The sequence below is a fragment of the Rhineura floridana genome, chromosome 6, assembly GCF_030035675.1.
Source record: "Rhineura floridana isolate rRhiFlo1 chromosome 6, rRhiFlo1.hap2, whole genome shotgun sequence".
Lineage (NCBI taxonomy): Eukaryota > Metazoa > Chordata > Lepidosauria > Squamata > Rhineuridae > Rhineura > Rhineura floridana.
In genome coordinates this window covers 122,710,191-122,731,122 of record NC_084485.1, presented here as the reverse complement: position 1 = coordinate 122,731,122, position 20,932 = coordinate 122,710,191, and the positions used below count along the sequence as shown (strand labels likewise).

Genomic DNA, 20,932 nt, shown 5'->3' with positions numbered 1-20,932 from the left:
ACTCCAGGGAAAGCAAGAAAGCTGCAAGGATTCTTTCAGAGACTCACACTAGCAAAAATGCAAGAAGATCTTACAGGCGGTTGAGAAATGACATGATTGCATTCAAGGGTCAGAGTGCTGAAAATTGTTGTTTACATGTGCAAATTATATATGCTTTGTCAGAATGGCCTAGTTTTTGTGGCCACGGCAATTAAATTATGCCAGTGGCACTGGGAATCATGGCAATATTCTGAGATTTTGTCTTACCATGCAGAAATGTAGGGCATCATCCAGAAGGCTAAGATTAAGGTCATTCAGCACTGGGAGACAGAAATTAAAACGAAACATGTAGACACAGCAGGTTTGTTTTTGTCATTTAATATTCACTGGCACCCAGCATTTCCTATCTGCCTTAACAAAAGAAAGTCAACAAAAGGTACAAGGCCAAGGAGAACTTTTCGAGATTACATTCTTATTTGCCTCTATTATAATGGAGAAGGCTGGTGGTTTTATTGCTGCTTTTTGTTCTTGCAAGGTATTCACTCGTGTTTATGCTGCCTGTTTTATACTGAGGTTTAACTGAATTGAACTGAATTTTTGTTATTTTTAACCTCTATTGTTTCAATATTAGAAACCATCTTGTGATTTTTTTTGCAAAATTAAAAGGCAGAATTGGTTTGCCAGGTAGGGTAGAGCTGGTATGCCAGTTTCTCAGCGGGTTACACTGTTGTTTACTGGAAGGGACTGGGCAAGATGGCAGAGAGGGCACTGAGGTACAAAATTTTCTGAAAATTTCCCACCCCAAATCACAGGATTTTACAGTTCAGTTCGAGGTTCAGGGCAACTAGGGGTGCAAAACCTTCATATGATGAAGAAAAAAAGGTCACAGTTGTGCAGAACAGGTAAATATTTATTTCCAGTACTAGTGACATGAAGAATCCTATAACATGAAGAAAAATGGCTTCCGTTCCTAGTGAGAATCTATTGTATAGCACTGAATATTTACAATAATCTCCAAGTAGCAAATAATTCTATATCCTGAATCTGCTACAATGTAGAGCAAGCCAACCAAACTGCTTCTTGCTTTTCATTGCTATGTAAGTATGATCAACATCAAGGAAATGTTGGCAGGTTTCATCCCCTTACAAGGGGCAATGATACTCGTAAATTGCATCTAATTCTGGCAGAAAATCAATTATAGACTTTTCCTTTGAAAAAAAATCAACATTTAAAGGTGCCCTGAGTTAAATCCCCTGGATGCATCTACCTACAATTTGGCAAACTTAATCCACTCTGGAAGGGTTCCTATGCCTGTAAATTTCATCCACTTTGGTCTAAAGGGGGAAACATTATAGACATTTTTAGATTATCCATTATAGTGAATGGGGAGCTTAATTTTATATAGACTGGCTTAGAACCCAGTGCTCAAAGAGAAGCAGAGAGAGCACAGAGTGACTTAGGCTGTGAATACACTAGTCGCCAGAGCAAAGCATTTCCATTAGCCACACCTGGAGGGGGAATGGGTTGATCTGTCAATCAGTTGTGAAATCTCTTTGAAACTGCTCCTGCTCCAACCACGTTTTACAGTAAAAAGGGGTGGGGGTTTGACTAGCGTTGTGTGCCCTCATTTTCAGGTGGAGATGCACTGGAACTGGCAGAACAGAAGAATTCAACATTTTTAAAAATGCACATCTCCTCCAACATCACATTTCAAAGGAGTTGATTTTTCTCTTATCCGCTTTTTTCACTGACCAACTTTCACATCTAGACATAGAGATTGGGAATACCATGGTCTGAATGATCCTGACTTTAGTGTTCAGTGGTACATCTTTACATTTGAGGACCTTTTCTAGTTCTCTCATAGGTGCCCTCCCCAGTCCTAGCCTTCTTCTGATTTCTTGACTATTGTCTCCATTTTGGTTAATGACTGTGCCGAGGTATTGATAATCCTTGACAGGTTCAATGTCCTCATTGTCAACTTTAAAGTTACATAAATCCAATCCCATAGTGTCCTGCCCAGAGCCTGAGACATGAGACGGAAGCAAGGCTTGGTTTAATTCTCATTTTATTAGGGTGATGGTTACATCCAAAGCAGTGTGCTTCATAAACCTATCTACTCTAGCTCACTGCTTTCCCTAGCTAAGCTACCTAAACAGTCTCTGCAGCATGTGGGGAGAGTTGAACCAGCACTGAAGCCTGGGCGGGCACCTGCTTAAGTAGGGAAGGTCTTCGCTTGTAAACAACAGCTCCTCCGAAGTTCCACCCTCTCAAGGTCCCTTTTCTTGTGCTATCTTGTGCGGTGTGAGGGAGGGCGAGCCTCCATTGGCCCTTCTGACAGCGGGGCTTTGCTAGGTGACGGCTCGGCTTCATGGAGCAGGAAGCTGGTTGGCGGGGAAGCGTTTGAAGTGCCAGGCGGGGATTCCAGCGGGGGCATGGTTGGCATGGGTGAGGGGGAGCTTCCCAACGGCTTAGGCGGGGGGCTCGCAGCTGGAGTGGGAACTGCCTCGGTGGGGGGGCTGGCAGATGGAGTCTGTGGGCTGACTGTGCTCCCCCTTCCTTCAAAGCTCCCAGGGACCTCGTCCTCATCTGACTCCTCTCCCTGAGCTAACTCCTCTTGCACTTGGGGCGCAACACATACTGACTCTCAAGTTACCTTTTTTTCAGATGCTGCATTTAAGCAGCTTGTCTTACAGTAGCATCCCATATGTTTTCAGGTTCTGCTCTGTAAATCCTGCTGTTATTTGCTGATGTAAGATCATAAGGAACTCATAAGCCACCCTCTCTCAGAACAAGCATATAGTGAAATGGTGTTGTGTGCACGGCATGGACTATGTTGGAAAAGTTAGGACACCTCTTCTTAAGTATGATTTTTCCTCTCCGCTTGTCCTACATTACACAACATTCAATGGAAAGTACTGCATGTGGGAAAGAAAGGGGAGGGGTCTACCAGCCTGCCTGAACTAGAAGCAACTGGCACAATCCAAATAGCTGTAAAAGCAAACCTGTGACTGGTGTATCAGAGCTGAAGAGACTAGCAAATCTTCAAGGGGGGGACATAGGCTAAAATCACACATGCATTTAACAATCAGCTAAAAATCACACACGCTTTAATGATCAGCCAGGATCTTTCCCTGCTCCATTGGTAATTATGCTTTTATGATTAAATCTGGAATCAATTGGTAGGGTCTTTCATAACTTGAAAGGCAAAGAGTAAGTTCACACATTGCCTGAGGATCAAGTTGGCCTTGTAATGTAGCTTTGCTTTCACTCTGTGTGTTTTGAAGATGCTATTTTTCCGGTTTCAATTCTTCATCATTAGATGCTTGTTAGATAAACTCTCTAGATGACTTACAAATTTTTCATTGCATAAAGCATAACATAAAATCCGAATACATTATGATAAAAGTCATACAATAATCCACAGAACAAACCTAATAATAGCAGCAAAAAGATCAACAATAGGCAGTAAAACCATAACAAGGGGAATAATGGCAACACAGTTGTCAGGATAAATTAGATTTTTAAAAAAAAAATGAATATATGTTACAAAATATAGTTCAGGACTGCTGTTTTACTTCTGTATCAGCAGGATCTGACTGAAAAAAGAAATTGTTCTCTACCATATATAACGTTTCCTATATTTAAAAGACAGAAAGGAGACACAACACTTACAAATGACCATCATGGGACTGTTAGATGCCAGTAACATTTTTTAAAAATATATGTTGCCATTTACACAGCAAACCAGAACACCATTAAAGAGGTCTCTTTTCATCTTAAAAGATTTCACAGGGTGGTAATGAATAGAAATAGGAAGGGTGTTCCACCTAGAGGAACACAGTCACGGAAAGCTTTCTTCCAGAGGTTCAGGGTGTGGAACTTCTTGTGCAAGGGAGAAAGACAAACAACACTGGTCACTTGCTTGGATAGGATTATCTCAACAAATGTCCCAGGACAATGTCCAGAGAGTGAGCTATATAATAATTTAGTTCAAGATTTTAAAAGCATTTCTCTAGCACGGGCGTAAAAACAACTAGGTATGGATGGGTCTGTCCATTTCGGGTTTGCTCAGTTTCTCATTTTTCCAGTCTTAAGTTCAGTTTGTTACATTTCCGCATTGCTGTTTTTTTAAAAAGTCCTCACAAAAATGTATCAGCATTTTAGTGGGCATTTTTGCCAATATACACACTTTTGTAATCAATTATGCCTAATATACACACTTTTACTAGCATTACCCCTAGTATAATGTATTGTAAATGTTATGTTCGCTAATATGCACACTGTCCCTTAATGTGTTCCTTTTTTGTACACTATTTTTGGTTAAATGTGAACCGAACATGAAGGAAACTCAGTCCTTTCATATGTTCAGGCCTGGCATAAACAGTGCTCTGTAATTTTTCTTTCACAAGCCCAATTTTATGGCTAACTATCCAAAGACCATTGAAAGAGGGGCAGAGGAGGCTAATCCTCCAATGATCAGACAAAAAAAAAGACTGCTGTTGTAGTCAAGGAGAAAAAGTGGAGAGGGGTTCAGCCCGCTTGCTGTGGCCTGGGAGCAGAGCTTAGCTGAGGAAGGAGGTGCTGACCTGAACTGTAAGCTAATATGTGGAGAAAGAGAGATTGAAGGGGAATAAGCTCAGCCGCACACAGCGTGAGCTTATTGTTCTTCTTCCGTTCTATAATTTTCATAGACGACTGTCTTTTCAATACAGTTGGGATCCCTTTTGAATTATTGATATACTAGACTGCAGCAGTTGGATGCAGTTCTCCGACCAAACAATGTTTACAAAAATGCATATCTTAGGGGAAATGAATATAAAATGAAATGAATATTAAAATGAATATATGAGTGAAAATAACATACAAAAATGTATCATATGATGACATCCGGCTTGCAAAAATATGTACATTAGTCAAAACTGCCTACAAAAATGTGTTTATGAAAATGCTGCAGAATTCCCATGAGGATTTTAAAAAGAAATCACAGATTGCTGCAAAAAGATGAACAGAATTTAAGATCTGAAAAATGAAAAATGGAGAGAACTGAAATTGACAGATCTTTCCGTCCCTAGTCACGTGAGAGCCACATCAGATCAGCCCTGGCAGAGACCAGTGTTATCTGTGCCTGTTTTACTTTTCCCAGTGAGCTGCACAGTAAATATATGATCAAAGAACAGCTAAAAGTTGTTATGAGCTCTAGCATGGATGCCATTAAAATTTGTCCTGTGCTTCTATTTTCCTCAGGCCGTTTCTGAGCTTTCACACAGTAGCTGCCATCTCCACCAACTGCCAGACTTTTGATAGGAGATCTGTTGTCTCACATATTATGCATATGCCCCTGTCAACAATTCAAGGCCCTTGTTTCTAGAGCGCTACCTAAATTTCCCATAAAGCACATTTTTGAGGTGATTTAAAAAGTTCCTGCTGGGGCAAGTCATCTGGAAAAGCTGGAGGGAAGCAAAGGAGTTTTGATCAAAGTAGCCCCATTTCTCAAGGGGAATCCTATACACCCTATCCTCCTATTCAACTGACTTTAACCAAAATATAGGGATTTATGCCACTGAAACCTTACTGAAGTGAATGTGATGAAATCAGCTTAATTCCAAATGCTTCTTTTAAATGTAGGTTTTGATTGCGGTGATGAGATGTGAAGGCGGCAGTACAGACATCCACAATGAAAGTTCAGGTGGTTTCTCATTAAATACATTAAGTGTTTTGCGATGATGCTGTAGCATTCTAGCTTTGAGGGGCCCACCAGCCCTCCCAAAATTTGATGCCTCTGCTTTGACTTACCTTGCAAAGTTACCTCTTCTCCCTCTGATATTGTGGCATGGCAAGAAGGTCTTAGAGCTTATTCTTGTTTCCTAAGCCCTAAGCCCTTCTTGAAATGGTGCTGCGCCAGGGTGACAAGAGACTCTTTTGCAAGGTATGAAGATGTTTGAAACTGATTTGTTTTTCCTCCACATTACCCTTCTCGGGTAAAAGGAAAGCCTCCTTTCCTAGCACTGCAAAATAGGGAGGGGAAAAACAGGAACCCTCCTACCTCCTCTGTTCTGCCTGTGTTTGTGCGTATCTATCTGCCTGTATGTTCCCTCTGCTGAATAGGTGTGTCTTCCTGCCTGTCTTTGCTCCTTCCCATTGTGTGTGTGTGTCCACCTGACTATATGTGTACGTGTGGCAAGTGTGTGGTCTGTATGTGCATGTATGGGGTGCACACATGTGATGTGTAGATATTGGCCAAGCCCACAGCTGGCATGCATCCCTCAAAGGGGTGATCAACCCTCAGTGTGGCCCTGCTCTGTCAAAAACACTGCATTGTTTTTTCCACACTTAAGACTATGCAAGCCATAGAACTGAAGACTTCAGAAAAAGCAAAGTAGTTCCATCAGCTGAAACAAAGTGTGATGGGCCATTAAAATTCAATTTTATCAGAATGCATGCATCACAAATTCCACCATCCAAAACTGCTTTGTCATTACCTGGCCCCAGGCAAGTAAAACTGATGCTTTTCAAAGGAATGCTGCTGTTTGTACCACTTGAGAAGCTGAAATGTTGTTTAACTGCATTTGCTTTACCAAAGGGAATTCTCCCATTTCACAGAGAGCTTTTTTATTTTTCATAAATAATCCAATAAAAATTATAGCAATAAGAAAGTCTTTTCTGTTGCACGAAGACATATTGTAGACTCTAGTTCAGATTCCATTCTGAGCATGATTGCCCTGATGGTGCCAATTGATCAGTGAACATCTGGACACTACAGTGTTATTTTGCTACGCCAATGTGCTCATGTGGCACTTTGAATCCTTACAGTTCACCCAGCCAAGGCATCCCATGCAATTCCATGGCTGGCTTTCACAGTGACTTTCAAAGTGGATTTTAATTATGGCTGCAAATGAGGCCATGGCATAATCTTTTCCCATCCAAATACAATTTCTTCAAACATCCCAAATGATAATATTATTATGACATAATATAATATTATTATGATTATTATGACATAATATTATGATGATGATTTATTCTTTCTTAGGTTTTGGATTATATTCAAATGGGTGGCATTTATTGTAATATACTTTTTATTAAAAAGTAATTATTCCTACTGGGAGAAAGGGTGGGATATAAATGTAATAAATAAATAACTAAATAAATAAGATGAACAAAGATTAACGCAGTTTTGAAAAGTCAAACAGGAGGCTATAAGGGGATTCACAGCTGCCATTTGTGAGAATTTGCCGTTTTGTTCTGATGAAGCATGAAAAGGAATACAATCTGGGAGATATCATTATAACATAATAAACTGACGTATTTCGACAAATTGTAATTGTTACACAGCAGTGGCTACTAATATTCATTTTATATTCAGTCTTGTTTTGTCTACTTATAAATAACTTTTTATACCACTTTCATTATTTTTTGTCTGTTGTCTCTTATACGTTTGGGGACCTTCTTTTTTTTCCCTAGGTGGATGTAAAAACTGTGGTCACACTGAAAAAAACCTGTCTTGATCCGACAAGTCAAAGCCATGCTGTCCTGATTGCACCCTCTGACGAACTACATTGGTGTCCTTAAGGCCAGGGATAGGGAACCTGTGCGTCTCCAGATTTTCTTGGGCTCTATCTCCCATCAGACCTAGTTGGCACAGCCAATGGTCAAGGATAATAGACCAGAGATGGTCCATCTGTGTTTAAGTCACACACATTTCTATAACTGACTGCCTTTGCCTTCCCTACCTGATTGAATTTAGTCTCATTTGCCGCTTATACAGAGCCAGTGTGATGTAATGGTTAAGGTGTTGGACTATGATCTGGGAGATCAAGGTTCAAATCTCTAGCCAGCCATGAAGTTCACTAGGTGGCCTTGGGTTAGTCACTGCCTCTCAGCCTAACCTACCTCACAAAGTTGCTGTGAGGATAAAATGGAGAGCAGGACAGCCATGTACACCATCTTGAATGGTATGTAAATGTAGTGAATAAGTAAATAAATCAAAATGGACCTCAGTTTAGTATTTATTACGTTTCTACCCTGATTTTTCTCCAAAGAGCTCAAGGCAGTGAACAGGGTACACTACCCCCCCGTTCATTGTTACAGCAGCCGTGAAAACTAAGTTAGGCTGAGAGCTAAGTCACCCAGTGAACTTCCCAGACAACAGTGCTATTCTAACCATGACTACTCCAAAGTAAGCCTGATTGAATTCAATGGGTTTGAGCCACACAAAACTGATGGTGTGCCACTCGAAATAAAATAATTATCAAAGCCCCAATGGACAGAAGAAATTGCCTACTACACCATGACTCATTGCTCTGGTGTTGCATTCTCTCAATCAGCCTCTGCTTGGAGAAGGTGTGGAGATGCAGCAGAAGGACCAGCCTTCAGAGGAGGTTCCCTGTGACATTTCTGTATGAGTCACTGCTCTTGTTATTTCTCCTGCTCAAACCAGGAGGCATTCTCAGAACAGTAACTCATGGAGAAACACAGGTTGTGTGTGTGTGTGTGTGTGTGTGTGTGTGTGTGTTTAACATAGTTTAATGTTTCTTATAAGCTGCCTTTAAAGGATTTGTATCCTGAAAGGTGGGATAGAAATACTTGTGGTAAATAAATAAATAAACTGTGCCTCCAATTTCAATTCAGAAAAGAAAGTGTGCCACCTATTCCTATCAGAATTTTGGGAACCACAGTTTTAGAAGATGTCAAAAGCTGTGGGTGAAGGGACATCTGCTGCAATTCTTATGTATTGGGATTAGCCTTTAGGGATGTTGTTTGCAGTTTGATGCTGGTTTGGTAGTAATTTCCATGTACTGGCAGTTGGTTACGGTCCATTTTAATTAGCACTTCATTATCTTCTACTTTTCCTGTTTTGACCTTTTCCACTGCCAAAACCACAACCTTATTGTTTTTCGTTTTTTCTAACAATGGCCTGCAACATCTTTTTTATTCAAAAGTGAATGAGCCGGGTAATTGCCCGTCAAGTAGGCATCTTGCCTCAAGGTTATTTTCTGTCCAAGGAGAGGAGACAACCCCCCCATGCAATAAAATGATGCTTTTGCAGCTGAATTTTTTCCCCCAGCTCAGCTGTGTGATGTAATTTTGAAGGTTGAAAACAGAACCCAATTTATCTTTGAGCCTTGAGTGCTGCTGTCTGCTTAGTTCTTGACATTTCAGTTAGTCTGAAGACAACCAACTTATTTTGCTTCTTTCCCACATCTCGGTCAGTTTTTCAGTATCCTGGTGGCCAGATACTTTTTGCCTGCCTCAGTCACCAAATTCACATATCTTTACTAAAGTCACAGACATTTAAAAAAAAAAGATAAAAGGGGGAAAAGAGTTCAGAATCAAACAATGAATGTTAATGACTCCCATCATTACCAGACATAGAAGTTAAAGGGAACACACATTTCAGCAGCTCAGATCGAATATGTCATCAATAACAATGTCATTATATTCACTACTGTTGATTTTTTAATCCACTATCAGGAAAAGCCGCAGAAGCTTGCCGCAAAGACTCATTTACAAAGATAGCAAACTTGCTAACTGCACGGTAGTCCAATGTAGTTCCCTTTCATCAAATTTCTCACCCATCCCTAATTGCCTTGGAAGCAAAATAAGCATATTCACAGGGGCGTCACCAGCGGGGTGCGGGTGGTGCGGGTCGCACCGGGTGACACCATGGAGGGGGTGACACCAGAGCCACCCGGCTCCGCCCCCAGGCTGCAGCACCAGGTCCAGGAAGAAGCGGGGCAGGCTGCAGGCGGACACCGCGCACAGCGGAGAGCTGAGCTATCCAGCCTGAGTGGCGCGGCACAGCACGTGCGCTAACACGTCATTGGAGGCAGGACGCACACCCCCCACACCCCCGCGCGGCCCCCCTACCTCTCTACAGTAGTCTTTACCATTGCCCTTAATTAAGATGGCGGCCACAGTTTCCCTAAGGGGAATGAAGCCTCTGCCGCCATCTTTGTTAATGGCACACGTGCGTTCTACGCACGCACATCTCTGCCATCAACTAAGATGGTGGCAGCAGCTTCAGTACCTTAGGGAAACTGTGGCTGCCATCTTAATTAAGGGCAATGGTAAAGACTACTGTAGACAGGTAGGGGGGCCGTGCGGGGGTGTGCGGATCGCGGAAGAATGAAGCTCATGGGCCACTGTTTAGGAACCCCTGACCTAGAGAATCTACCAACCATCACAAGCACCACATAGTTGTTAGTCATCATGGTTTCATATAGAAGTTTGGAATTCTGTGGGCTGATCCTCCTGGTGGCTCAAAAACTACATGACAGATAAATATCTGGTTCTTGCATTGTTTTCTGTTTTACCATTTATTCTTATTTTTCTGATTATTGCTATTTTAGTGAGGTCTTATTTTTATCTCTTACCGCTATTTATATTGTAGTGTGATTTTGTATTTGCTTTGCTTATTTATTTGCTTATTTTGTATTGATTTTTTACAGTGTAATCCAATCCTATCCATATCTACTTGGACGTAAGTCCCTTTGAGTGCGATGGGGCTTTCTCCCAAGCTTGCAGCAAAGAACTGCAGCCCTAATGTGTTTTATTATTTGGTTTGTTAGTAGCTTTGTTTATTTGATAAAGAGAAAGCAGGCTATCCTTTTGAAATAAAATAATAATAAATAATAAAAAGTATCATAACTGTCAATGGCTGTGATTATATTTATTTATTTTATTTATTATATGATTTATATCCCGCCCTTCCTCCCAGCAGGAGCCCAGGGCAGCAAACAAAAGCATTAAAAACACTTTAACTTTAACACATGATAAAAACAGACTTTAAAATACATTAAAACAAAACATCTGTAAAAACTTTTTTTAAAGCTTTGAAGACATCTTAAAAAAAGAAAAAAATGTTAAAAACATATTAAGAAAGATTTAAAAACATATTGAAAAGCAATTCCAACACAGACTCAGACTGGGATAAGGTCTCAACTTAAAAGAACAAGTTGAAAGAACAAGTTCCTTATCACTTGAGGCTGTAGTTCTCTGCACATTTCCCAGTTTGAGTAAAGCCCCATTGAATACATTGGGACTTGCTTATGAGTAAACAAACATCGGATTGCACTATAAATATATTTACAGATTGTGTAATTCATAAACATATTTGAGAGTCATGTTGATATAAATATTTCTTCATACTGTGTCCCAATAAGTATTTGATTTCACGCTATGGTTGCAGATGATTTTTTCCTCTACATTTTAAGTGTGCCCTTCTTCCTGGGGGTGGTCATGGTTCTCCATTGTTTTCATCCTGAGGGGAGGATAGGCTGAGAGATGGCGAGTAGCACATTTAAGGTCTCTTCACCTCCTCCCCCCCTTTTTTAATTTGTATTTATTTTGTATTTCTCCAATATCTTCCCCTGGCTGTTTTTATGTATTTTAAATATTTTTGGATTAAATAAATAGGAAATCATAATTGTGAACCTCCCTAAAAGCAATTTACCTATCCTTATGTTTTGGCAAAGTGATGGTGTGAAGGCATGCTGGTAGAACAAGAGACCATGTTTGAGGCATGTTATAAGGTGTTTGAGGACTTTGTCACACATTACTTTTTGAGGCCTGTAGATTCATGTAGGAAAGAACACATGTATGTATTGAATGGTGGCTTGGGTGCTGTTTTTTCAGTCTACGCTGCATGCGTCGGGAAGGTGATACATCATCTGGCAGCTAGCTTCATAACATGAGAATGAAAAACATTTGGATCACCATTCACTTGTTTACTTTTCTCACTATTGAGACCACTTCATATATTACTTTTTCATACACAGAAATTTAATCTTTGTATAGGAAAAAGTATTTTGTAAAATATGAAGGACAGTGGCTGCCCAGTCAGTATAACCACTGTACAAGATCTACTCAGCCACTGTAATTATCTTTTTGTTTTGAGAGCCCTTTTGTCTGGGTCTTGGTTCAGGTGTGTATCCAACTTTGATGTGCTTATGGAAGGGGTGTGCAAGTAGTGCCCCACCCCCCAAGTGTGGAGGCTTGGGCAAACATTGTGTTATGGAAAACCAAAGTCTGTGTGAAAGTACAGAATGCTATCAGTGTAATCCTAAACACATTTAATAAATCATATCGAACTTGCACATCACAAAATATATTATGGTCATGTCCATAAGCACCAGGAGGGTAGTCACCCAGGGGGTCTTAGGACCTCTGCTTTTTTGGGAGCAGGGTCCCTATGTCTCCAAGCATCCTACAGTCAGCATGAAAAGGGAGTGTGTTAGTCACTGAGAAGAGTCTTCTAATATGCTTCCTTGCCTTTCCTGCTGTTTCGAGCCAATCAGAGTGAAAGGAGGTGAGTCAGCCGCTGAGAAGACTCTTCTCAGTTGCTAACGGTCTCCACTTACATGCTGATTGGCTCCTAGAGATGTTTGTTGTTGTGAGAGAATGCATTAACAAAGATCTCATTCTTAATCCAGGAGCAAAAAAGGGTGTATGTGGCTGCAACTATCATGAAGGGACTATGCACTTCTGAATTTTCTACTAAACAACTGATAAATACCTATGTAACTTTGTGTCTGGAGACTTATTATTAAGAATTACTTTCCATAATTGTAAGGAGGTATGTCCACACGCATGGATCCCAGGCACCTAAATGAGGGGTGAGAGCAGCATAGAGACATAAGCAGATGTCTTATACCAGGGGTTCCCAAACTTTTCTTCTACATAGACCACTTAAAAATTGCTGAGGGTCTGAAAGTATCTGAAAATTTACTATGGGCATATGCAAGATAATTAACTCCCATTAGTGATAAGAGCAAGAATGTGGGCTGTGCGTATGATATTGTAATTTAAAGGTGTAATTTTAATTTTTCTAGTTGTTTATGTCACTACTATTGCCATTATATTCAGTGATATATGGGAATTAGGATTTACGAGTAACATTAGTATAAAAAACATTACTAAGGATTCTGTATGGTCTGGTACGGGAGGAGGTCCATGGGGGTGACACCATGAGTTACCGTACCGGGTGACACCAACCCTAGTGACGCCACTGCATATTCATATCCAGCTGCAGGTGCTGCCATGAAAAGCCCACATTTTTTGTAAAAAAAAAATTAAGATGATCTAGTCTTCAAAATCCCAACCCATTTCCTAATACAGTGGTTTCAATATTTGCTCTGGTAATGCATCATGAAAGCAGATTCCTATGGTAAAATTCATTATGAAATGGAGCTGAATACATAAAGCATGTGGTGGGGGGTGGACCTAAAAAGAATGCAATCAGCATGCCAAATCAAATGGACTACAAACATTGCATTCATAAGTCAACATCCATTAGGTCAAGAGAAATGTTTGCTCAGAATTCACCACAGAAAATGAAGATCTTGAAAAGCATTTTCAGCAGGTCATTCTACTGATTTGGCTGACAAGCTTGGTAAAAAATAGCTGGAAAGGAAACTAATTGTCAAATCTCACAAACCCTCTTCTAGGCATCTTACAAAGACTGCCTGTTGAAGTTTCTGGGTTATCTGTATACGATATATCTTGGTTATAGCACTGTCATAGACAAAGCAGGTTTAAGGCCAAACAAAGTGACAGCTGGCCCATTTCTCCTTCTGCCATGCAAAACCAGTTCAGAATTGGAATAACGTAAAAAAAAAAAAAAAGGAGGGAGAGTACCTATTGATTAAAGAGAAAAAACTCTACCTAGCAACAAGTTTAGATGAGGAAAATATTGAAGGAACTTTTGCCCTTAGGAAACAGTGATATTATTCTTAGTCTGCAATCCTATGCAAAATAATCTGGGTATAAATCCTACTGAACTGGACTACAAACTATAAAGAAAACTTTGTGCTAAGTCTGTGTTTCCTCAGGAGAATTTCGGATAATCATGTACACCTGGCAGTAACCCAGATCCTCCTTACCCTTAAGTATGGGTGAGGACTGGAACTTCTCTTGCCTGTGAAATACATACACCCTCTTAATTCGGTCAGGATAAAATGCCTCTAAAAACTACTAGGTCTGAGTTACTATCATCCTTCCATAGTTATCCTCCAGGCAACAAGAAACCAGTAGAAAACTAACACCCATCAACTTCATCAGTGCATTACTGCTTTTGCTGGTTACATTTCTGGGCTTCTAAGGGCTGGTTCACACATGCATGTTTATTAACTGTAGCACCAAGTGATGAGCTGCGTGTCTGAATGAGCCATCACAGATAGAATTTTCATCTTGCCCATTGTCAAGTGCAATCCTGCAGTCAACTAGCACATTCTGCAGTGGTTTCTTGATTACTAGTATCATAGTGTATCAAAGAATGTAACAGAGTTAATGACAAGAATTATCTTTATCAATCTCAATGCCATGACAGTGGACCAAAGCCACAACCATGGTCTCACACACCCCTTTAAAAGACATGCAAATAACACAAAATGGGAAAAGAAAAGATGCTGACTTGTTTGCTGAAGATTTATAATTTTCTGAAAAAAGGACCAAGCAGATGAGGTAACTGTGATTTAGTGCTACTGTGCAATTCACATGCTATATAATCAACTATGGAATCATAACAGACATTTTGCAACCATGTAACAGTTAGAAGAATTTATAAAAGTATATAATTCATCCATTCCCCTTTACAGGAGTGAGAACAAACCATATTAATAATTCCTCAGGTTATTGTTTCTTTAAACAGCTGGGTATTTTTTTTTTGTTTATTTTAAAAGTCATTGATTGGATATGAAATTATTCAGCTACTTAACTTTGGCGCAGCCAGGGAAGCTAGAGGAAGGATAAAGCAGGAGTCTTCAGATGCTTAGAAAGTTCTTTTGGAAGATAAATACCAGCTGTTCAGTATGGCCACTGATGAATAGGCCAAAAGCCTTGGCATCAAGTTACAGGGAAGACAAGTGTGGCCAATTATTGGAGAATTCTTTGTGTGTGACTTTACAACAAGACTTTAGCTTAAATAATAAATAAAACTGATTGTGGGGGAAAGGATTTCATGTTAGAGAAATAACATTTTCTAAAATGGAAATAGCAATGATTTCTACTTTATTTATTCCATAAGTCGTAGTCGTCTTGGAGGCACATAACAACAACAAATCCAATTAAGTGCACATTCACACCATAAATTACTCCACTATTACTCCACTTCAAACAGTCATGGCTTCCCCAAACTAATCCTGGGAAGTTTAGTTTGTGAAGGGTAATGAGAGTTGTTAGGAGGCTCCTTTTCTGCTCACAGAGCTACAATTCTCAGACTGGTTTAACAATCAATCCCTCTTACCACAGAACTCTTGAAATTGTAGGTCTATGAGGGAAATAGGGGTCTTCTAACAACTCTCAGCACCCTTCACAAGTTACACTTCCTGGGATTCTTCAGGGGAAGCCATGACTGTTTGAAATGGAGTAACAATGGAATAAATGTATGTGTGAATGTCGCCTAAGTCATACACAGAATAGAATAGTCATGAGTAACTTAAGTCTATTGATTTCAATTGGTCTACTCTGAGTTGGATAACACTTTTAGGCTGCTTTTCCAGACAAGGTCATCTCTAGGTGATGAACAACAATATAAATAATATTACAATAGCATAAGGCTACTTTTTTTAAAAAAAGTTTCAGCCACTGAACAACTATAACTTCATTTCTTCTTGTAATCCACTCTTTAAAATTAAACATGTCAAACAAAATTTAAAAAATCAAAGCAGCTATAATAAGGTAGTACATAACCTTGTATTTGCTTTGTGGTAATCAGTCTGTCTAATTTCACCTTTATTAAATGATATTAGGTTCACATGCATTGCTTTTAGCTTAATCATGTAAGGTGCCCCTTTTTGTGAACAGAGATTTATTTATTTATTTATTATATTTATATACCGCCCCATAGCCGAAGCTCTCTGGGTGGTTTACAGCAATTAAAAACAATAACTACAAATTTTAAAAGACAAAAAACAGTTTAAAAACACAATTTTAAAAAATTAAAAACAATTTAAAAACACATGCTACAATGCCTGGGAGAAGAGGAAAGTCTTGACCTGGCACCGAAAAGATAACAGTGTTGGCACCAGGCACACCTCATCAGGGAGATCATTCCACAATTTGGGGGCTACCACTGAGAAGGCCCTCTCCCTTGTTGCCAGACTCCGAGCTTCCCTTGGAGTAGGCACCTGGAGGAGGGCCTTAGATGTTGAGCGTAGTGTCGGGAGAGGTGGTCCATCAGGTATTGTGGTCCTAACCCGTGTAAGGCTTTATAGGTTAAAACCAGCACCTTGAATCGAGCTCAGAAACATACAGAACAGACAAAAAGTAATCAAGTGAATCCTTCACTAACATGGGGAGATAGTAGTGTTCTCCAAATTGATGCCCTCCAGACATTTCTGGGCTACAACTCCCAACATCCCTAATTCTTGACCATGCTAGCTGGGGTGGATGGGAGTTAGCAGTTCAACAACATATGACGAGCGCCAGATTGAGGAAGACTGAGGTACAGCAATGGGATTTTTCACCTGTTGACTTCTCCTTGTAATTTGGATATTAAAGGCACAGAATCTATGTGCTATAACAGATGGCTTTTCTTCTAGACTCATTGCACAGTTTGCAAAAAAAAAAAAAAGCATAGACTGATCCCCATGTGCCTGCATAGTTGATGAGATTATGAAGTTACATTTACATGATACTGGAGGCATGGAACAATTCTAAGCAACTCCAATTCCACTTTTAAGAGTTTTGTCAGTCTTTTTTTCAAGAAGCAGATATTATTTTTCATCATTCTACCTGTTTTGCAAGTTTTGTGTGTATTTTTAGAATGCATGCCCTTTTAACTTGGACGATAAGGAACTTGCTCAATTTCTCAGCAGTGTAAAACAACATGCAGCTTTACAGTACAGCTGCAGAGAAAAGTTCAACCTTACTTTCAGAGCATGAAAACCCAGCTATAATAAATGTAGAAAAAGCATTAATTTTCTATGTCCATTAAGGATCATATCTTTAAGGATCAGGTCTGTAATCATTCTGAATTAACACTATAAATACTTAATTTATATCTTGCCTTTCAATTTATGTTCCCTGGTCACTTGACCAAAGGCAACCTGATCATTATTAGTAGGTTATGGTCCTTCATATACACTGTAGAACTTCAAAACAATGGCTTTAAGGTCTGTATACATATATGATGCAAAATTAGGTGAGTTGCCAGTATGTCATGTACCAGCTTTCAAAATCTCAGCTTATAGCACTGCCTGCAACCCAGGGAACCATTATCCTTTAAAGCTGCCTATGCAAAGGGCAAGACGTGGGTGGGGCAGTACTTGGCTGCTGTCCTTTCCCCGCCAAAAAGTCCTCATCTGAGGGAGATGCCACTGCAGCGGCTGCCTCCAAAGTAGAGTATGGCTGTGTTAGCACTGTGCAGGTACATAGTAGCTAGCCTACACTGCACACTGTTGTTAGTGCCCCATGTACACATAGGGACCTGTCTGCCATGCATCTGTACAATACTGTAAAGGCCTGTTACATAATTCTATCACTATATTATAAAACAGTTTACAGCATAAATAAAACAAAATTGCAGGAATGGCTACACTGGGTATAAGATAGTAGCTAAGAGTGTTGAGGAAAGGTTCAAATCAGCAAAGAGCTCTGTCCTGTAATTCAAATCATACCTTAAGAACATAAGAAGAGCCTGCTGGATCAGGCCAGTGGCCCATCTAGTCCAGCATCCTGTTCTCACAGTGGCCAACCAGGTGCCTGGGGGAAGCCCGCAAGCAGGACCTTAACCATGATCTAGGTGACCTTAAGCAAGCTACTTCTTCTCAGCCTCATCTGTATTATGGAGGACAACTTATACAGCCCTGCCTTATACGGGCTGTGTAAGGATTACAAAGGTACCTAACTACTGATGATTCTTATGATGGCATCTCGGTGAACATTAAATGAGAAGCATGGGTTAAAGATGTCAGTGATTTCTACTTCACATATTTAAAAATAAATACCATCATTGCATATTAAATAATTCCAGCAAATATGATTTGTGTTCTCCTAGCTGGGGTGGGGATTATTTGGGCACTTAACAGTTAATCTGTGGCATGCAAACTGTGCATATTATTACGACAAAGAATTGGCAGCTGCAGTAGGAAAAGGGCTTGTGCTCTGCCGTTCAAACTTGTCAGTCAACTCATGCCAGTATTCTGGACGTCTGCCTCCATAGCACACCCTCATTACATGTGCCTGTCTGAGCTGACTTGCTCATCTGTTCAGAGACGCCCCACATAAGTCGGGAATTCTGCCTCCTCTCTGGGAATTAGATCATAACTCTTCTAAAGCATCTGCCTCATAGCCCTCCTCCTCCTCTTCCTTACGGGAAGCCTCTTTGCCTATGTGGTATCTCTTTGTAGCTTTCACAACCTGTGTGTTTGTCTGATTTCCAGAATGGAAGAAGCTGAACTGCTGAAGGAAAGATTTCAGGCCATAACAGTAAGTGCTCATTGTTTGTTTGTGTGTGTGTGTGTGTTGTAATATATATATATATATATATATATTAGAAAATTATTCTCAAAGCTGCTTAGATGTAACTAGGTGAAGGGAATGTTTCCCTGTTCTGTCTGAAATCCTTTATTTCTGTTCTTATTTTGTTTGGTTTCATAGACTACAAAACTTTGGGCTTTCAGCATAATTCTGTGTATGAATTGGATATGTGGTGGGCAGATGATCTGACAGTTAGGTCTCAGGCACTGAATGCCAGAGACGTAGGAGTCAGGCAATGTTTTATATCAGGCATACGTGATGCTGTCATTAAGAATCAGTGGCTCAGTGAGTGTGCATCCATGTGTTAATTTGAAGGACACTAGGTCAAAAAGCTAGGAGAGAGCTGGACATAGGAAATTCCAGCGCTTGAAAAGGAGAGAAGTGCCCAGGACAATCAATATTCTACTTAATTAAATGTGTATTTGTTGGCCATTCATGAGAACACCAACTTTAAAAGAAGAGATAGCTGAAATTCAATTCAATTTATGGATATTTTATTCATAAGGAGCATAATATACGCCAAAGGCTTGGAGAAAGTTGCCTCAGAAGTGTGCTCTTTTTTTTAAGAGGAAGAAGATGCAGGGGAAAAGCCAGTGTAACAACAAAAAGTGTTGACCTCTCACTTTCTCCTGCTCTGATGCAACCCTCATGCTCTCATCTCACAACAAGTTTGGGCCAGTAGATCAGTTCATTGAAGTGAACACTTTGGCTGTTCTTTAAAGACAGCACTATGATTGGCCTAGTATTGGTATTGTGACCCTATAATGATCATGACCCAAGACAGCACTACTACAGCTAGACATGACGTGCTTCAGAAAAATGAGAAAGTTCTTTCTGACATATTGTTACATTTAGATTGCCATCGCTCCCAACACTTGCCAAGCTTACACAGCCGAAGAACCAAGAATTAAAGAAGGAAAGAACTAAAACCAGCTGCTTCTTAAGGAGCTATTTAATTCAAGTTCAACCCTTTCCCAAATCCTTAGTTCAACCTCTGTTTTATCCATCCCCGAATAGCAAGACTTCACATTGATGAACTGCTGTCACTATCAGCCTCTCTGTACTCAGTTTTACAAATACTGTGGTGAATAAAGAATCTGTTGCAGTTGACAAGGAAGACTTTTTTTAAAAACCTGGAAAAGAGTTTGAAGTTTTTTTAAACTCTTTATGAAAATTCATCAGCATTTGAGTGTGAATTTTTCCTAATTGTATGCAATTTTCCCTAATACACAATTGTTGCAAAGCATTTTTCCTGATATAATGCATTTGCATGTCCTTTGCACTAAATATATGCATATTTATGCACACTTTATCTTAGTATACATGTGTTTGTACACGTTACCTGTCTCAAGAACTGCATTACATAATTTGAAGATGTGCAAATTTTGAAGGATAGCTGTGTTTTAGTTCACGTGTTATTTCACAAAGTGCAGATTAAGTAGATTCACTGTTAAATGTGGACTGGGTTAAATTTCCCCTCCATTCCCAGAAGAGAGTCAGGCCTTCTCCACAAATGAGTTGCTTCAGTGTATATAGTCAGGCAAGCTGCTAAAATGTTTGCAGGCTAGTAACTTCTGTGGGCTTATTTGCAAGTTTGCCATAGCCCCTTTTTAAACAGTAGCCCACAAGAAACATAGAGGGGTTCCCCATGTCCCTGGCAAGGTGGAGAAATTTTGCTTCCTGTTTTGAGCCTATAGCAGCAGTTCAATTGCAGACAATTCAACTGTTACTGATGCCATCAATATGCATGGTGCCCTACAGAGAACAAGAGGACAGGTCCCTACCCCAAGGGGCTTGCAGTCTAAATTTTGATATATGGGAGACAACAGAGGAGAGAGTGGGAAATGGAGGCAAGGGTAAAGAGAAGGAGAATGTGTATTTCAGTAACATCTATTTCAGCTTGGTTACACTAAGGCATGGGGGCTTGGGATTGTGCCAAAAGGTTCATGGAAACGTTGGGCATTAAGGAGAGGGTTGAAGAAAGTAAAAGAGAAAGAGCATTGTGGAAGTGTTTTGGGGGTTTTAAGCTGGTGGAAGAAAGAGGGGGCTCTTTTACTGGAACCCTAGAAATAGCTGAGAAACCTCTCTTAAAGAAGCTTGACCAGGCATCTTCATCCACGTGTCACTGGAGATGAGAGGCTGCCTTGTTGATTTTGGCTTATTCTGATATCATTATGTTTGCTAAGCTATTAGACTCAACATTGGGCATGTTCTGGTACTGTTATTTACCTAGCTATTTTTGAAGGATTTATGCTTGTATGGTCCTTTAGTGATAAGAACTATAAGCAAATATAGAATATAATTCAATTAACTACATAGCTGTCTTGCTGGAAATGAGCTCTGTAGGTCAGAATGAATTTTTTGTTTTTAAAAAAAGCAAAATTACTAAGAAATGCATCCACTTTTAAGTCCTAAAAATGTGGCAACTGACAAATATTGAAAGGGGCTGCAATAAAAGCTTGTGCACAGGCCCATA

The 20,932-nt window shown here is 39.9% G+C and overlaps 1 protein-coding gene across 2 annotated transcripts in view; it reads left to right on the top strand.

Moving 5' to 3' along the window:
* Positions 1-20,932, top strand: part of PALMD (palmdelphin) — an 82,344-nt gene that overhangs the window by 28,346 nt on the left and 33,066 nt on the right. For both annotated transcript variants that reach the window (XM_061633696.1, XM_061633697.1), the window contains one exon: positions 18,360-18,405. In XM_061633696.1, coding sequence (XP_061489680.1) covers positions 18,361-18,405 — 45 coding nt within the window. In that variant the 5' untranslated portion in view covers position 18,360. The remainder of the gene's footprint in view (positions 1-18,359; positions 18,406-20,932) is intronic.